Raw genomic sequence first — 17,666 nt, 5'->3', positions numbered from 1 at the left:
GAGTCCCTATGGGTAGGTACTGTGAACAGGATAAGAGCTTAGTCATGTTTTCATGTTGAAATATAGACCAGAATTTAAAGTTTACCTACTATACTATTAGTTAAAAATAATCCCCTATAAACTTTGTAGACACGTTGATTAGAACACAGGGTTGTTTATTTTTTAACTTGTAACTAAGCTTCAAGCTCCTTACAAAATATTTTAACATTCCATACTTACCTAAAAATTAAATAACATTGGGCCCTTGTGCATAAAAAGATCTACAAACCTGCATAGAGACAGCTTTGCTAAGCACCAGGTTACAGGTGAAAAAGACACACTCAAATATTCACAAAAAAAATTCTTTATACAAGATGTTACAACTCTTTGGGGTTATTGGGGATCTTTATTTCTTCTGGACTGCTCTCATCAGTGCTTTCACTGCTTTCAGTGGCATTATCTGGATCGCTCACGCTGTCCTCCTCAGAGTCTTCCTTGCTTTGTGCTGGACTGGAAACATTTTTCAAGATTATAAAAGCAAAATAACTTGAAGTAAGTAAAACTAGTATTTAAATTAAATTTCATTACCCTGAGGAAGTGACTGGCCTGTTGGGATTAGAAAATTCTTTTTCTAAATCAACATCAAATGGGTCTGGAAAAAGAAGGAAAAACTGCAGAAGATTAAAAGAAAAACATTTTTTTAATTGTCTGCCTTCATTTTCATACATAATGGGAAGGAGGGGCAGGCACAGAAAGTCTAGTTCATATTTCTTATAAGTTTAAGTAGTTGTTTTAAGAGAAACCAGGGGAGCTGAGAAAATAACCCAAGTCCTGCCTGCTCAGTTTAGGCTTGTCCCTCTTTTCCCACATCCCCCACAATAGAGGTTGTCAGATTGTGTAAGTGGGCTTCTGAGGCTTTGGGTAAGAAACATGGCTTAAGTTCTAAAAGCAATATCAGTTAGCTGATGTCCACAGACAAGTGAATTGCAGCTCTTGAGGTTTAGCTCTTGCTGAGGGCTGGGCTTGCTTTGGCTGAAGTAGCTGGGAAGAACTGTTGCCTCAGAAAAGTTAAACAAGGCATGACAGCCTTGGTTTTGCAGTTCAACCAGAAAATACATAGGGCTGTAGGTGGAAGTGTGCTTTAACTGGCGTTGCTGGGTCACCCCTGCAGAGCTGTCTTCAGTTTAACTAGTTAGGCTTCCACCAAGAGGATGGTTTAATTCAGTATCATGGCAAAGAGATCAAAGTCTAGAGAAACTAAAGGCTGCTGACCATCTTAGAGTATGAGCCCCTGGCCTATTTTACAGGACTTAACCACTGTGGAAGGAAAATGTTAATTAGGATAATATTTTTTCATATGTTCTTGATTATTTGCCTGCCTTTGTGCTGTCTTGCACGAGACCAAACACTCACTGTGAATACAGCCTGAAATACTGGGATGTCAATAAATTACCAGAAGAGTTTGGGAATAAGCTACTTGTACTTATAAATTATTTTAATTATCTTTAAAGGTCTGATTTTAAGCATCTTGATTGAGGACTATATAAATATGTCTATTGAAGGTCCTTAGGTTTATGCATAACTAATTTGCTGTCTGACTGTATGCCTCTATTTCTCTCAGTTCCTTCTCAATTACCAGTCTTTTTACTTGTACTCTGCTTTGAACATCTGTATCTAAAACAAGGAAGCATCATATTTTATTTTTTCTCTTAAGTTTTCCAATTTGGTTAGTCGAGTAAGGGTAACTGCTTCACAGTTCAGCTGTGAATACACACCTTCAAGCATTAAATTGCTTTAGTCATTTTCAGCTATTTTAGTTGAAAAAAATGGGCAAGGAGGCACACTTAGCACAGTATAAGAACACCACATATATCAGCAAAGCACTTATCTTCCCCCTTGCTAATATTTTTATGAGATTCAAGGAAAAGACTCTGAAGAAATTAGTTACAAAAAGGGCATGTGTAGTGTTCCTGTGTTTTTCTCTTACCTACTTCTTCATCTTTGTTGTCTTGGGCACAGGCCAAAAACTCATTCTCGATGCGCAGCACATCGTCCTGGCAATGACAAGCTGCATATTTTTCCAAGAGATTTTTGTTCAGGTCAATAAATGCCTTACCCCATTTAAATTTCCTTAGAAGAATGGTGGCCAGATCTGGGAATCCTAAAACAGAAAATAAATTAGCAGTTTTCTTTAGTGTGAGATTTCATTTGGCTTATGTGTTTCCAGTTCAGTACATGCATACATGTCAATACAATAGAAAGGTGTTTGCCAGTGTTGCTTTCAGTGTTCAGGGATTAAAACTTTTGGAAAGACTACAAATATTTAAACTTGAAACATGGAACTGAATCCAAGAGTAGTTGATAGCCTTTTAGTAAGTGTTAGATAATAATACTTTGTACAGGTAATGAATGATTCAAGCTCTAGGTCCCACGGCCCCTCAGTACATGACCAGCTGTACACACAGTATTTCCAGAAGATAAGATTTGTCTGCAGTATGGTAGAGCATTTCCCTTGTCAAAGTTGTGATGAGTCTGGAAAATATCACAAGAGGGGGCAATTTCCTTTGTTCTTGCACAGACCTTGCCCTATTAACAGCCAGCTGCTACCTCTCATTAAAGCAAAGGGGCCTAAGGATTTGTGTTCTGCCTTCTCTCTCTTTTTTAACAGTTTTTCTAATGTTACGCACCATCCAGACAAAACGAGGATTATCAGTTTGTGTTCTGTTTATTAGCTGAAATGAATATTCCACAGCTACCTCAGTGCCACTGATAACATGCACCTGGAAGAATGTTAGACAATCTGATGGCAGAGTCAAGAAAGCCATGACCCATTTGACAGCACTGCAGTTCATCTTGTTGCAGATCATCCCTTCTGATTTATGAAGGATGTAGGAACTGCTAGCCACCCAATTCACATCAGACAAAGGGAGCCTACCAACAATGCAAAAGGCTGCAGCAAAAGCCTCCACGCAGGACAGCTTGCAGGGCCGGCCGTAGTTGACAGGGTTTGCAGCCACCAAGTACGGCAGCAGCCGCAGGCGACTGCCCTTCATTTTTGTAAAGGGAGTTTCTTCTAGTTTGGCCCATGAGCAATCTATGACTGCAATCCCACTCTGAGCAATGACGTGCCTGGAAAAAAGGAAATGTCACTGTATTTGGAAAATTGTCACCATTATACTGATAAAGTGAGAATTCCAATTGCAGATTTATACTGGCAACAAACTTGCATACAGCCCCTACTTTTGTCAATTGAAACCCTTATGCTTTAAATAACCTTCAACAGAGATGGAATGAGAAAGAACAGTAGCAAGGTCTTCCTCCAAACATGCAAATGGCAAAAAAAAAAAAGGTTTATCTGTATGTTTCAAAATGAAATGTGACTAATTCTAGGTTGAAAAATGTGGCAGGGCAGTGTGGTTAATAGTAATGTTCACACATGAAACTACACCAAAGTGCTGATTTAGGCTCTCTGCTTCTAGAGACAAATCTTTTCTCTGAGTAAGTGTATCTTTATAAAAATTCTGCAGGCACACTTGAAGAAAATTCTCATTTTCCGCAAAAAGTTTTCTGGTTGTAACGCACTGTATTGTCTAACCGAAAAACTTAAATATGGCATGATAAAAGACACAGTAGCTACAGGGCCATGCTCTGAGGAGATTAACCTAAAAGATATGCACCTTGCTTTTTCATTGGGATCTACAGCTTTTTTTCTCATCTGATACCAGCTGTGTAAAAATGTTAAGCTGGTTTGATAAAACAGCTCTGTTTCTCACGTTCATGTACCAGTGTAATGTAGTAAGAAGGTCAATGTTATTCCGTATGAATTTCGGCCACGAATCAGGGTTAAAATGCTCTCCCTCACACAGCATGAGGACGGTATTTGTACCAAACACTCCCCCTCAGCCTGCGGCTCCCACGCCCCGGTTCAGCCGACGGGCGCCCACCTGTCAGCGGCAGAGACATACTCCGTAGCCAGCGGACTGAGGACGACGCCCGGGAATCTCTGACGGAGGCGCAGGGTTCGCAGCAACCCTTTCCGGGCCAGTTTCCTCCCGGTGCACTTCTTGGGATCGCAGTGTCCGAGCTCCCACATGGCGAGGGGGCAGGGGAACTTGGCCTCCCGAGCGCCCCCATCATCAGCGGCGCTCTCGCCCTCCAGACAAGCTGCAAACAGCGGGCGCACGTCAGTGCCCGGCCGCGGCGGCACGGCCCGGCAGGACGCGTGCCCGCGGCGCCTCACGCACCTCTCAGCGCGGCCTCGGCCTCCGCCGCGAACGTCTCCAGGCTGCGGGTTCCGCGGCGGCCGCGGCGCCGGCCGCGCTCCATGGCGGCGCCGGGCCGAGGCTCCGCCCCGCGGTGACGCACTTCCGCTTCCGGCGGGCGATGGCGGCGCGGCTGCTGCTGGCGGCGCTGGGCGCGGCGCTGGGTGCGTGAGGGGCCGCGGCGGGGGCGGGCGAGCCGGCCGCTCCGTGCCTCCGCCGCGCCAACTGCTCTCTCCTGGCAGGTCTCTGCGCCTCGGCGGGGAAGATGAAGATCGTGGAGGAGCCGAACACGTTCGGGTACGTGGCCGCCCGCTCGCCGTGTGGTGCCGCGGTCCGGGCGCTCGGCGGGCTCGGGTCTGTGTGTTCGGGCCCGCCCCAGACCCTTTCTTCCCCCGGGGATGGACCTCAGGGCCCGGCCGCTGCCGCAGCCCCGCTGCTGGCCCCGGCCCTCGGCGCTGGGATGCACGGAGGAGCGTGTGTGCGGCCAGATGTGTAACTGTGCCTTAAACGTGTAACCTTCCTTCTTTTGAAAGGTTGAATAACCCATTCTTGCCTCAGACAAATAGGCTGCAGCCAAAGATGTCCCCATCTGCAGTATCAGGTAGATGCAACCGTTCCTCTTTTTTTCTCTTTTTTTTTTCTTTTTCTTTTTTTGGTACAGTTTACATCATTCAGCAACAGCTGTTTGCAGTGCAAATAGTCTATTTCGACTTTATGCACACAAAACCGAATTGTAGTCAGTACTACAAGAATAGAATTGCAACTCTGACGTGTCTGACAGCAAAAGGTTTCTCTTGTTGAGTACTACCTGGATCAGACCATGAAGGCAAACAGTGAAAAAGAATATACAGATTGAGAATCTCAGTGAAACTGAAATATGCAGCACTGTCAACATTTTGAACAAATGGGCTTTACTAGTATAAACTTGCAGAGTTTGGATGAATTTGGAGACAGACAACTGCCAATCGAGAGTTTCAGAGATTTCAATGTTAGACTTTGGCAGGATCTGCACTGATGATTCCTTTCATGGATCTGGCCTCCAGATGTTTATTTTTACACAGGTTTCTCATTTTTGTTGTCAAAAGAGGCTTATCTATTTCACTGGGTAGTGGGAATAAAAAACATTAAAGAACATGATGCAAACCAGTATAGTGCTGGTGAGAACTTACAGTAATGCTTATTGGAAGATAAAAATTTCCTTATGTACAGCAGAAAACTAAGTTTGTCACATACTCCTCACACTTTTGTCACTGCTTAAATTTAACCGAAACATTACTTTTCTTTTATGTCATGTTGTGATATTTTTAGGCCCTGCACATCTCTTTAGGCTTGCTGGCAAGTGTTTCAGTTTTGTGGAATCCACGTGAGTAATGGATTTGTTTATATACTTACTAGGAATTAACTAGTTTTTTAACTAGTTAAAATTAATTAATTTTAATTTAACTAGTTTTTTCCAGTCTGAAACATTTCTTATTTTCTGTTTCTTTTCTCTCCTCTTAAGGTACAAGTATGAGTTTTGTCCCTTCCATAATGTCACTCAGCATGAGCAGACTTTTCGATGGAATGCCTATAGTGGGATTTTAGGGTGAGGCATTTAGACCTTTTATGTTTTAGCTCTGTTGTCAGCAGGCCACTTCATAGATTGCCAAAAGGAGGCAGATTTTAAATTAAGATTCTACCATTGATCAGCTTAGGTCATGGTAGTTCCCAAGGTGTTATACATAAAAATACCCTGTCCTGAAAAATTCAGATTTTGTTGTTGTTGATAAATACTAACCTCCTATTTTAGCTCAAGACTGATTAATAACCAATGCCAGCTGCAAGTGTGATGTATTCATGTGAGAAATTCAACAATGTCTGACTACAGCTTGTACAGATTTCATATCCATTAACTATTTGGAGTTTGAGTTAAATACAAAAATTACAAACTGAAAAGAGTGCTTTATGCCTAATGGTTGTTAAACATTATAAAAAGTTATAAAACCCTCAATATAGATCCCCAAAAAAGTGTCCCAAAGTATTTAAAGACCCTGGATCATAATATCACCAAATCATAACACCTAAAATAAATCTAAGTATAAACCAGACCATTGCTTTTCTAGATATTTTGTATACAGCTGTCTTCTTTTTTTGCTATGTGCAGAATGGTTAGGCAGTATGTGAGGAAACTGGTTCATCATCATGCTGAGGGTATAATTTAGGATTAGCAGAAGTAGACTAGGTTTTGTAGGTGCTCTCACCAGCAGTAAAAATCCTGCAAACAAACTTGAGTTGCACAGGGTACTTAGCCTCATGGAATTTGTTGTGGGATTGATGTATAAACTGCATTTTACTGGACTTAAACACCAGATTTCTAAGTGCAAATGGTTTGCTGACTGAAATTTGATCCAAAACTTTGCTCTCAAAAAGTGTTATTAAAGTGTCTTATACAGCAGCCTGGATAACAAACTGTGCTGCTTTCAAGGTGCCAGCTGCAGGAGAGGGAAATACTAAGACAACAAAACCGAAATATATACACTTAAATCGAACATGGTATAAGGGTATTGTTGCTTTTCTTCCTGAGGGTTCATCTTTTTCTGTCCAGTAACTTTAAACAAAACAGTGTCCTCTTTTTTCAGAATCTGGCATGAGTGGGAAATTGAGAACAACACATTTGTTGGAATGTGGATGAGGGAAGGAGACTCCTGCGAAACTAAGAGCAGACAGACAAAGGTACAATAACTCAGACTGTGCTAATTCAGACAGCATGACTCTGCATACACTTGTTTGACTACAGAAACACTGCTACCCTGAAGGAGTCATCATTTAAGCTGTGATAGAAAGCATAAAGATGAATTCCTGCAGGAACTATGTGAATGACTGGAGGAGGAAAGCTAGAATTGGGATAAAATTTTGAAGATATTTACGTATGTTTTCTCACTGGTTACTTACAACTCCTTTTCCTTGATAGGTATAATTACTACTGTAGAAATACAGTACAGTGCTTTGTGTTTTGTGTCAGGCAAAATAAAGAAAAAGAGCTCTTCATTGAATTCAAAGATGCCAGCCTATTAAAAACATCCAGGCAAAAGGAGGGAACAGATCTAAAGATGATAACAATTCTCTGCAGTCTGGATGCGTCTTCTGTTCTTAAATTAGCACATTGGTCAGAAATAAAATTTAAGAAAACTGTGCTTATGTTAGATGAGATTCTAAAGGGTGTCCTGTTCACTGTCCTTTTTACTCTCATTCTTGCTGGAAATATGGTGCTCAGTAGTCCAAGGAACAATGGTTGGTGGGGAGAGTCATTTCCCATTAGAGAAAACAACTTTCACATTTGATAAAATAAATGGACAATGTGCTTGCTCTGGTGCCGTTTCTGTCAGAAAAAATAAAGAGGCACTAGAAGCTTTGACATGACATTATGTACAGAAATGTATCTACTGACACTGGAATGCAGCAGATTGATCATCAGTGATGGTATTGTTTCATGTAGACTTTTGCTCAGCTTTGTTTTTGCTTCTGTTTAGGTTCATCTTGTTTGTGGAAAGAGCAATAAATTGGCTTATGTGTCTGAGCCAAGTACTTGTGTTTACTCTCTGACGTTTGAGACTCCTCTTGTGTGCCACCCCCACTCACTTCTAGGTAAGATTTAAAAATACTTTGTGGAACAGTTGGCATGTTACACTGTCCTTAGAGTGTCCATTTTTAGGTTGTGTTAGTACCTTAATGTAAATTAGGATTAAATGTTACCTTATAATATGAAGTGGTTTTTAAATCCCAGTCATTATAACACGTGGGTATTTCTCAAATAGTCATTGCTAGTGTAGACCCAGTGAATGATTTTTTCCCCTTTTTTTGCACTGTCGGAATAAACCCTGTAGTATCTGCTCATTTACTTACATTACAAAAAAGCTCAGGTAGAATTATGTGGAGCAAAGGAATAAGAGGCCTTGTAACTGGAAATAAGAAAAATTTCTGGCGATTCTTGAGAAACTTTAAATGTGTGAAGTGCAATTTAAATGTAAGCCCAGCTCTTAAAAGCAGTAAAGACTGTGCTGTATAGAAACATTGAGTTCTTAAAACAAATGTTCTTGCATGGTACTAGAGGAGGAATTAACTAATGCAGGACAGTGCTCTTGGTTTTTACACAGTTTAACTTCCATTTTTCAGTTTATCCAACTCTGACTGAGGCACTGCAAAGGAAGTGGGATGAAGCAGAGCAGCTTCTGTACGACGAACTAATAACTGACCAGGTTTATTAATATTTTCCAGCTCTATTTGGTAAAAAAACAATTACTGTCAAATAGCCAAACCTGGCTTCTGTACTTTCTCCTTTCAGTGTAGATGCATTTATTCTGCAGTTGGCAAATAGTAATTTTTGTGTTTTGTAGCTACTGTATGAACTGGTAATGAAGCTTGAGGACTTGGAATGGCCAGTGCAAATTACGGGCAGAGATAAGAATTGAATTAGAATTGATTGATCTGTCACCTTTTGCAAACTTTCTTTTTTAGGGTTACAAAAAAATTCTAAAGGAGATTTTTGAGGAAGCAGGACTTCTAAAAGCAACAGAAGAGAACGAAGTTGAAAAACAGAGTAAGAAAATAACTCTGGAATTTGAAACAGTGGAGAAGTGCAGTAAGGTATAGAGCATAATATTTACTGTGTGGAATTGCCACCTTTTTACTGTGTGACAGTATCAGTGGGAGAGCATTGTGTAATCTCTGATGTAAGCCTTTGGTATTCAGCTGAGTCACTTCATGGGGTTATCTTTTCTGGTGTCAGTATGTAACAGCCCACATATAGTGTGATTTGGTATCTTTATTTTAGACTCTAAGTCAAAAACAAACCAGCAAAAATGAATGCCCAGTAAGGAGATGGGGGTATGAAGGAATTAGTGTATGCACTTGGGTTATGAACACCTTGTAGGTACTCCTGGGGAATATCAGTCTGGAGACAGGAAGGAATTACAGCAGGATAATGCGTGACCAGCCTTGAGAGTGTTGGCACTTCTCTCTGTGGATAATTACCCAGACTGGTGTAAGAATGCATTGGCTGTTGCACAAGCAAAAGGCAGAATGGCTGTATCATTTCTGAATGACTCCTGTGTATGTGAACAGTTCTTCTGCCACTGAATTGGAATGGAGAAAATAGAGGTAGAAGGTGTGCTCAGCCTAAAAGAGTACAGCCTGACCATCAGAAAAAGAGCGTGGAAGGGAATTCATTCATTATAATTCAGAGAAGCAGTTGCTGTTGTCTTTATTTGCAAAATGTAGCAAAGACAAAATACCATGTAGTAATTAATGAATATAACCAAATAAAACCATGGTTAAGCTGAATATACTTGAATGTAAAGATCACCATTTTGATCTCATGGGAGCTGGAACAGTCACATGATTTTTTTTCCATTCATTAACAATACAGTATTTAATAATTTCTATTTTTTTTTCTTCTGGCTTCATCGTAGATTAATTGGCATAAATTGGCTGGTTTGGTAACCAGAGATTCTTAAATACTTATTCTCTTGCTCACTCTTTATTCATGTAAACACCAAAACACAACAGAAAATAGGGGCTTCACTGAGATTTCAGGTATGGGCTTTGAGTCTCAAAAGAACTAAGAACTACCCCTGTCTGTCAGTCAAACAGAAACTGCTGAGAGCAAGAACATGAAGTTACTAGGTCAAGAGTTGTGGAGCTGATTGCAGAATTATGATCATTATAAAATAAGGGTAGTCCTGAAGCAAACCCTAGATTTTGTTCTATGATAAAATGCTAGTTACAGGACGGATTTGAAATAGTTTCAGAAAGCATTCCTGATTTTTACTCTTGGGCTTGAAAAAAGCTGGCTCCTCTTTTGGCAACACAGACATTTATCTTTTTCTAAAATTTACTGTGCTCATGGAACAAGCATTTTAAGATCTATAAAGCCAAAAGGTGTGACAGCTGTGCACAGAGGCATTTTTTTTCTTAAAAGCTCTCAATTTAGGTATGTATTTGAAAAGTGGGATAACTATTTTTAATGTATTTTCTTGCCTAGGAATACCAACGACTTTCTGAAGAAATAAAAAACCTCAGAGTTTTATTAGATCAGCATGGTATTGCATACAAAGGAAGTTCTGGTGAGTTTTTTTGGTAACATTTTTTTCCGTTGTTGCCTGCTCAGACTGTGAATACCCCAGTGTTGTGTTCAGTTACAGCAACAGTTAAATAATCTGGAATATACAGAGGTAAAATTCAGTAGACAAAGCTTTAAATAAGTACTTAGGTTTTGATTCCTGTCCACAAGGACTTAACTTGTCCTCAAAAACCTGTTGATGATTTCAAATTCTAGCTTTAAAGAAAAAATTTGACTGCTGTTGTTACTGAAGTTTGTCTCCAGTCCTTAAGATGCCAATTTTAAAGGAAAATTATATTATACCATTAATAGCACAAATGTGTCTTGTAAGAAACTCCACTTTCTGTATTTTAACCACAAGGCCTGCTTTGTTTAATAACCCTTGAAGTTTTCTCTGTGTCTTTTTGGATTGTTTTCTTCCTTTTTTGAAGCTGCCTGTTTCTTCCTCCCCTCTCTTTGATTTCTGTTAGGTAAGTACCATATCACATGAAGTTTTTATAAGGAAAGTCTGGTGCTGGCTGTGAAGGGGCACAGCTTATCTGGATTAATTGCAGACAAGTTGTTTTTAAATTTTTTTTTTTTGGAGGGATTTGTAGTTTGGTTTTCTGTTTGTTTGTTTGTTTTCCCTCATTCCTTCCAGAGCATCATGCCCTTTATTACATGAACTACTTGTTAAAGGAGAATTTAATGTCCAGGCATACATGTATATACATAAATACATATATCTTTTCTTTTACAGATTGTCTGTTCTGAATTGGCATTTCAACAAAACAAAGAACCCTTGAGCTACTTAAATTAGCTTAAAATTAGTGACACACTTAATTTTTTTCTTTTTGCTTTGAGAAACTTTTCTAGGAAAAAACTCATAAAAATCTTGTAGAACATGTTATCTGCACATTTAAACTATTAACAGTGTAATTTGCACAGTATTTTCAAATTTGCCGTTTGTTAGTTCTTTCATTATTGCAGTAGTTCTTTAAATTATTGCAGATTAGCACTGTATAATCAAAAGCAGAATTCAGTTTACTGTAGATTACCTATTTCAAAATTATTTAGTGAATTCTGTGACAAAAACGTTTTGGTGTTTAAATGCCAAAATAACTGATGTCTCATTAAAAAATTACATTTTACAGCTGGAAATACCAGTGCTGAGTATGTAAGTCACCAGCCAGCAACTGCAGTGGCATCAGTTCTCAATGGGTCAAAGGATGATGAGCATCTGCACGGCGACACAGGAATTTGGAATTACACTGTATGAAGACACTTGGGTGGTACAGAACTTAAATTAAACTGAGCGTGTCTTATGCCAAAAAGATGATTTCCCTTCTTGTGGGTATTATTGACTCCTTGAATTTCTGCCCTGAAGCAAACAGAGTGATCAAATGAAAAGATCCAGAACACCTCAGAAGAAAATTCACACCCATGTAACTGACTGAGTGGAGCCACCCACAGAATAAATCTATTCGATAAGATGATCGGGAATACTTAAAACTGATAAAAAGAAGAATGTTTGATCAACATCAACTGAATATTCAACACAGCACCCCTTAAAGACAGAAGTCCTAAAAGGGTGAGGGGAGGTACAGACCTTGTGAAGCCCCCTTGGCTGAGAGGCTTCGCTCATTCTGTCTCCTAATTTGTCTATTTTCTTAGGTTTTTTATTAAACTTATAAATTTTTAAAAAGAGAGTGGGACTCGTTTTTCACACTGGGCACGGGCGTGTTGCTATGGTTGTGTTCAGGGAAAATGCAGAGGTCCATGAGTGACTGGCAGCAGTTCTCCAGGCAGGTCCTGGGCTCAGGTACAGCCCAAGGGAGCAAAGCTCCTCTCAGCTGCAGAGAGAACTGAGGGCAGGAGCAGGGCTGTGCAGGGAGCTGACCAAAGTCTGCTGGCGTTCAGCTGGTTAAAATCCAGACTGACACTGTAATGGAAAAGACCTGTATGTCTAGTTTCTGTGCAGCCTCGTCTTGCAAGCTTGATTTCTTCATGCTGCCTTCTGTGCTGGTCTTGCCAGAGTAATTTACTCTGGTAGGAAAATCTGTAGTTTCTGGATTGTTTTGTAAATCAGCTTGAATTTAAGATAAGTTTTATGGAACTGATCGTTTTTCCATGGATGATTTTTCTCAGTGGACTGTTCTAATAAAAAATACCGAATGTGACTGTCTTTGAAATTGCTGCATAAGGTGACTTTGACATTTTTGTAGTTACAGATTGTGTTCAGTTCATATTGAAGACAACTGTAAATGAATGATTCATTACTATACAATTGTGTTTTGCACTTTTTTCTTTGTGTGTGTAATTCTGCTCATTAATGTAGACATTACCTTCAAGGGTAATGCGTTCTGGACTAGAACTTTCCAGGGGTGGTTGATTTAGCGGGTCAGTATTGTCCGGAGAGCGGTACTGCACCCGGGCCGGGCTGTGCGGCAGTGCTGCCGCCGTGTGGACACAAAGCGGTATTACAGCTCTGGCCCGTGACAGCCCCGGGCTGCGCTCAAGGCAGTGCTGCCACCGTGTGGGCAGAGAGCGGTACTGCAGCTGGAGCCTGTGTTAACCCCGGGCTGCGCTCAAGGCAGTGCTGCCGCCCTGTGGACACAAAGCGGTATTACAGCTCCAGTTCGTGTTAACCCCGGGCCGCGCTGTGTGCCAGTGCTGCCGCCGTGTGGACACAGAGCGGTACTGCAGGTTTATGCCGTGGTAACCCCGGGCCGGGCTGCGCGCCAGTGCTGCCGCCCTGTGGACACAAACCAGTACTGCAGCTGGAGCCTGTGTTAACCCCGGGCTGCGCTCAAGGCAGTGCTGCCGCCGTGTGGACACAAACCGGTACTGCAGCTGGAGCCCGTGGGACTCCTGGGCCGGGCTGTGCGGCGGTGCTGCCGCCGTGTGGGCACAGAGCGGTACTGCAGGTTTAGGCCGTGGTAGCCCCGGGCCGGGCTGTGCGGTGGTGCTGCCGCCGTGTGGACACAGAGCGGTATTACAGCTCTGGCCCGTGACAGCCCCGGGCTGCGCTCAAGGCAGTGCTGCCGCCGTGTGGGCACAGAGCGGTACTGCAGCTCTATCCCGTGACAGCCCCGGGCCGCGCTGTGTGCCAGTGCTGCCTCCGTGTGGACACAGAGTGGTATTACAGCTCGAGCCCATGGGACCCCCGGGCCGGGTTCAAGGCAGTGCTGCCGCCGTGTGGGCACAAAGCGGTACTGCAGCTCTATCCCGTGACAGCCCCGGGCCGCGCTGTGTGCCAGTGCTGCCGCCGTGTGGACACAAAGTGGTATTACAGCTCGAGCCCATGGGACCCCCGGGCTGCGCTCAAGGAAGTGCTGCCGCCGTGTGGACACAAAGCGGTACTGCAGCTCCAGGCTGTGGTCACCCCGGGCTGCGCTCAAGGCAGTGCTGCCGCCGTGTGGGCAGAGAGCGGTAGTGCAGCTCAAGCTCGTGATAACCCGTTCCGCACTCAAGGCAGTGCTGCCACCGTGTGGGCAGAAACCGGTACTACAGCTCTAGCCCGTGATAACCCGGGCCGCGCTCAAGGCAGTGCTGCCGCCGTGTGGGCACAAAGTGGTATTACAGCTCGAGCCTGCGACAGCCCCGGGCCGGGCTCAAGGCAGTGCTGCCGCCGTGTGGACACAGAGCGGTACTGCAGCTCTGGCCCATGGGACCCCCGGGCTGCGCTCAAGGCAGTGCTGCCGCCGTGTGGACAAAAAGCGGAACTGCAGTTGGAGCCCGTGACAGCCCCGGGCCGCGCTCAAGGCAGTGCTGCCGTCGTGTGGACACAGAGCGGTACTGCAGCTTAAGCCCGTGACAGCTCCGGGCCGCGCTGTGCCCCAGTGCTGCCGCCGTGTGGACAAAAAGCGGAACTGCAGCTGGAGCCCGTGACAGCCCCGGGCTGCCATCAAGGCAGTGCTGCCGCCCTGTGGACACAGAGCGGTACTGCAGCTGGAGGCTGTGGTCACCCCGGGCTGCGCTCAAGGCAGTGGTGCCGTCGTGTGGACACAAAGTGGTATTACAGCTCAAGCCCATGGGACCCCCGGGCTGCGCTCAAGGAAGTGCTGCCGCCGTGTGGACACAGAGCGGTACTGCAGCTTGAGCCCGTGACAGCTCCGGGCTGCCATCAAGGCAGTGCTGCCGCCGTGTGGACACAGAGCGGTACTGCAGCTCTGGCCCATGGGACCCACGGCCGAGCTGTGCGGCAGTGCTGCCGCCCTGTGGACACAGAGCAGTACTGCAGCTTGAGCCCGTGACTGCTCCGGGCCGCGCTGTGCCCCAGTGCTGCCGCCGTGTGGACACAGAGCGGTACTGCAGCTGGAGCCCGTGACAGCCCCGGGCCGCGCTCAAGGCAGTGCTGCCGCCATGTGGACACAGAGCGGTACTGCAGCAGCCCCCCGTGCCCGTCCCCGAGGCGCCCGGCAGCCCGGGCTGTGAGCTCGGGGGCGGAGAACCGCCCGACCTCCCAAAGATCGCAGCGAATAGGCGGGGAAATGCCGGACCCGGGTGTGTCCAGCCCGCTGCCTGAGCGCCGCCCCCGCCACGGCCCCAGCTGGGCTCCGTTTTCCGCAGATCCCTTTGTGAAAATTCAGCTTGTTCACGGATTAAAATTAACAAAACCCAAGAAGTCTTCCTGCACGCGGGGCATGATAGATCCCTTCTACGATGAGTCCTTCATGTTCAAGGTTCCAGAGGAGGAGCTGGAGAATGCCAGCCTGGTGTTCACAGGGCATTGTGGTGGTGCCATCAGCTCTGCAGGGTCGTGCTTGGCTCTGAGGTGAACAAAGCAGCAGCTGTGGATGTGCAGGAGACTGTTTGTCCCACCCTACAAGGGGTGCCCATCGCTGGGGGCTCCTGGGGAGCTTAATTAGCACTCTGTCTTCTGCAGAAGCTGTCCCCAGCATTGCCCCCGGCAGCTGGATCTGGCTGAGAGTCGGGTCTGTGCTTAACTGGTCTCATTTGAAATGCTTCTGTGCAGAGGAAGAGGAGGAGCAATAATTGCCCCTCTCAGTGACACCCAAAGTGGGCATAAAGTCAAAGCTGGGGAGAATGAGAGGACAGCAGTGAGCAATCAGAGCCCAGGCACAGTCTCTGTGCTATCTGCAGTAGTTCATGATAAAAACAACAATACTTGTATAATTAGCCCATTAATACCCCAAAGGACTCAGCTAATTACCTGACACAATGAGATTAGCAGGTTGCATTACAAGAATTCAAAATACTTGCATCAATAGCAGAATAACAGGTGCCCTTAGTTAGCACACCTGCTTGTTCCACAGTCCTGGCATGGAGTTTTTTTGGAGAACTGGTATGCCTGGGGTACTCCTCCACTGTTAATTTATTCTGTGATTAATTGATGGCCTGTAAGGCTTCTGGGTTTAAATTACTTGGTACTGTCTCCGAGAATTAGGCTGCATCTTCCTTCATTTTACCAAACAAAATAAAACAAACAAAAACCCAACCAAACAAAACCCCCACAAAAAAACTCCAAAACCAAAAAACCCCAAACATCCTATTGAAAATTTTGGTTTGGGGATATTTTTATGTGGTTTTATCGCTATATTTGATTTCTGTGGGCTAATAAATCATAGAAAAAGGTTTACTGTAGTCCTGCTAGCTACACCTGTGAGCCATTGCCTTGTAGGAGAACTTGTTAATAACCCTGACAAGCTGTGTATTAGTTGGAGATGGATGACTTTGAATTCCTGACTGTGTCCTCAGAAGGTGGCCTTTCCAAAAAACACCAGCCTAGCCCCTTGACAGGGGCACTTGCCTGGCAACACATCCTGATGGCATCAGCCCTAGATAACTGATGGTGACAGGCAGAAGAGAAGCAGCCTTCCTGCTGGGGTGGTGAACCCCAGATCATTTCTGAATGTCGTTTGAAGACAGACTTACAGGGCTCTGAGTTGCAGGGTAGATTTTTTTTAGAGCAATTATTTGAACAAATTACTTGAGTGTTTGAAGGTTTGCTGTCACCTAAAATATCCACAGGTGATTTGGTGAACAGAAGCATCTCTGCTCATAAACCGTGTGTGTCAGAGCTGTTGGAAGGGATAAAGTGAGATGTCACCTGGCACTACTTGACCTCAGGACTGCGCTGGCAGGTGGTGCCTGAGTCTCCCAGAACAAGCCCCTAGACTGGTACAGAGGTGAGGAACCAGCCCGTGCAGAGTGTGGACATGGCAGAGGGGCAGGTTAAAGTAATGCTGATCAGGGTGTATTATAACAGGAAACGCACAGCCTTGACAAAGGTGTGTGGTTCAAAGTGAGCCTGAGCGTGTTGTGCTCAGTGTCCTGCCTGCCCGTGAGGGTGTGCACACACCAGGGTGATGCCATGGGCCTTCCCTGATGTTGTTTTGCTGCCAGTGCTGGTTCCCAGCAGCCCTGGAGAGCTGGTGTTGCTGGCAGGGGCTCCACGCCAGGCTGAACATGCTCTGGCTGCACCAGCCCAGCTGGGTTTGGACCTCCTGTGGACATTTGTCCTTATAAATCCCTCTCTTTCCTGAAGAGATTTTTAAATCGTTAATATTCCAGGCAGTGCCTGTGGATATCCTGGCTTCAGCTTGCAAAGACTTTGTTTCAACTTTCTAATGAGTTGAGGCAGGACTTCGGTTTGCAACACACCCGATGCTTTTGCTCCTGTCTGGTGGGAGTGTTCAGCCTTTCCCAGGATCAGGCCCATCATTAGGGTTTGCTGCTGTCTGAGATCTTCTGTTCCAGCAGACTGGGCTAATCCAAAGGACGGGGTGTTGGTTGATGTCTATCCCTCAGTTGCTTTCCTGGACGTTTAACAAGTCGCTGCAGTGATAATTATGGCAAATTGTAACTGTGTAAATGTCCTGCTGACAGCCAAGACCTGTGTAATTCCTGTCTCCGAGCAGGGAAGGCTGTCCATTAGCCCTGGAATGTTTTGTGTGATGCCCGTTTGGAGGAGAGCAGTTTGGGATGCTGCTTCTGCATTTCCCTGGGCTCAGGCTGCTGGGCTGCTTTTGTCATTTCATGATGCCCAGGCACAGCTTTTGGCTCTTCTGTACATGAAGTAACTCTCCTTCAAGGCCAGGCTGGACAGGACTTTGAGCAGCCTGCTCCAGTGAAAGGTGTCCCTGTCCATGGCAGGGGGTTGGAACAGAGTGATCTTTGACATCCCTTTCAACCTTTATCATTTTATGAATCTGAGCTTGTGCTGTAGGAGGCTGATCCTGTAACTCATGAAGGCTCAGGCAAGGGGCCATGGTTCCAGCAGTTCCTGTGGTTGACATAATTATTCTTCCATGTGGGGCCTGTGGACAGCAGAACGAGCTCAGGATGTCCATAAGAGCAGACACATGCTTTGCTCAGCACTGGGA

General features: G+C 44.7%; 1 protein-coding gene and 1 long non-coding RNA gene across 2 annotated transcripts; one reads left to right on the top strand and one right to left on the bottom strand.

Annotated features, from left to right (window-relative positions):
- Positions 1 to 332: 332 nt before the first annotated feature.
- Positions 333 to 865, bottom strand: LOC136368228 (uncharacterized). The gene is made up of 2 exons (XR_010744808.1): positions 568 to 865; positions 333 to 489 (listed from the first exon to the last, which is right to left on the bottom strand). It is a non-coding gene; the product is annotated as an uncharacterized lncRNA (long non-coding RNA).
- A 2,947-nt stretch (positions 866 to 3,812) lies between these two features.
- GNPTG (N-acetylglucosamine-1-phosphate transferase subunit gamma) lies at positions 3,813 to 12,022 on the top strand. The gene is given in 12 exon segments (XM_066330338.1): positions 3,813 to 4,171; positions 4,173 to 4,405; positions 4,484 to 4,538; positions 4,775 to 4,842; positions 5,550 to 5,604; positions 5,743 to 5,826; positions 6,860 to 6,953; positions 7,751 to 7,865; positions 8,394 to 8,476; positions 8,736 to 8,864; positions 10,261 to 10,342; positions 11,472 to 12,022. Coding segments are annotated over 12 exon segments (1,467 nt in total). The 5' UTR covers positions 3,813 to 3,827; the 3' UTR covers positions 11,597 to 12,022.
- The last annotated feature ends 5,644 nt before the right edge of the window (positions 12,023 to 17,666 follow it).

This window comes from Sylvia atricapilla, chromosome 15 (genome assembly GCF_009819655.1).
Source record: "Sylvia atricapilla isolate bSylAtr1 chromosome 15, bSylAtr1.pri, whole genome shotgun sequence".
NCBI lineage: Eukaryota > Metazoa > Chordata > Aves > Passeriformes > Sylviidae > Sylvia > Sylvia atricapilla.
Note: the sequence above shows the minus strand (reverse complement) of the source record. Positions and strands in the feature narration are given on the sequence as shown.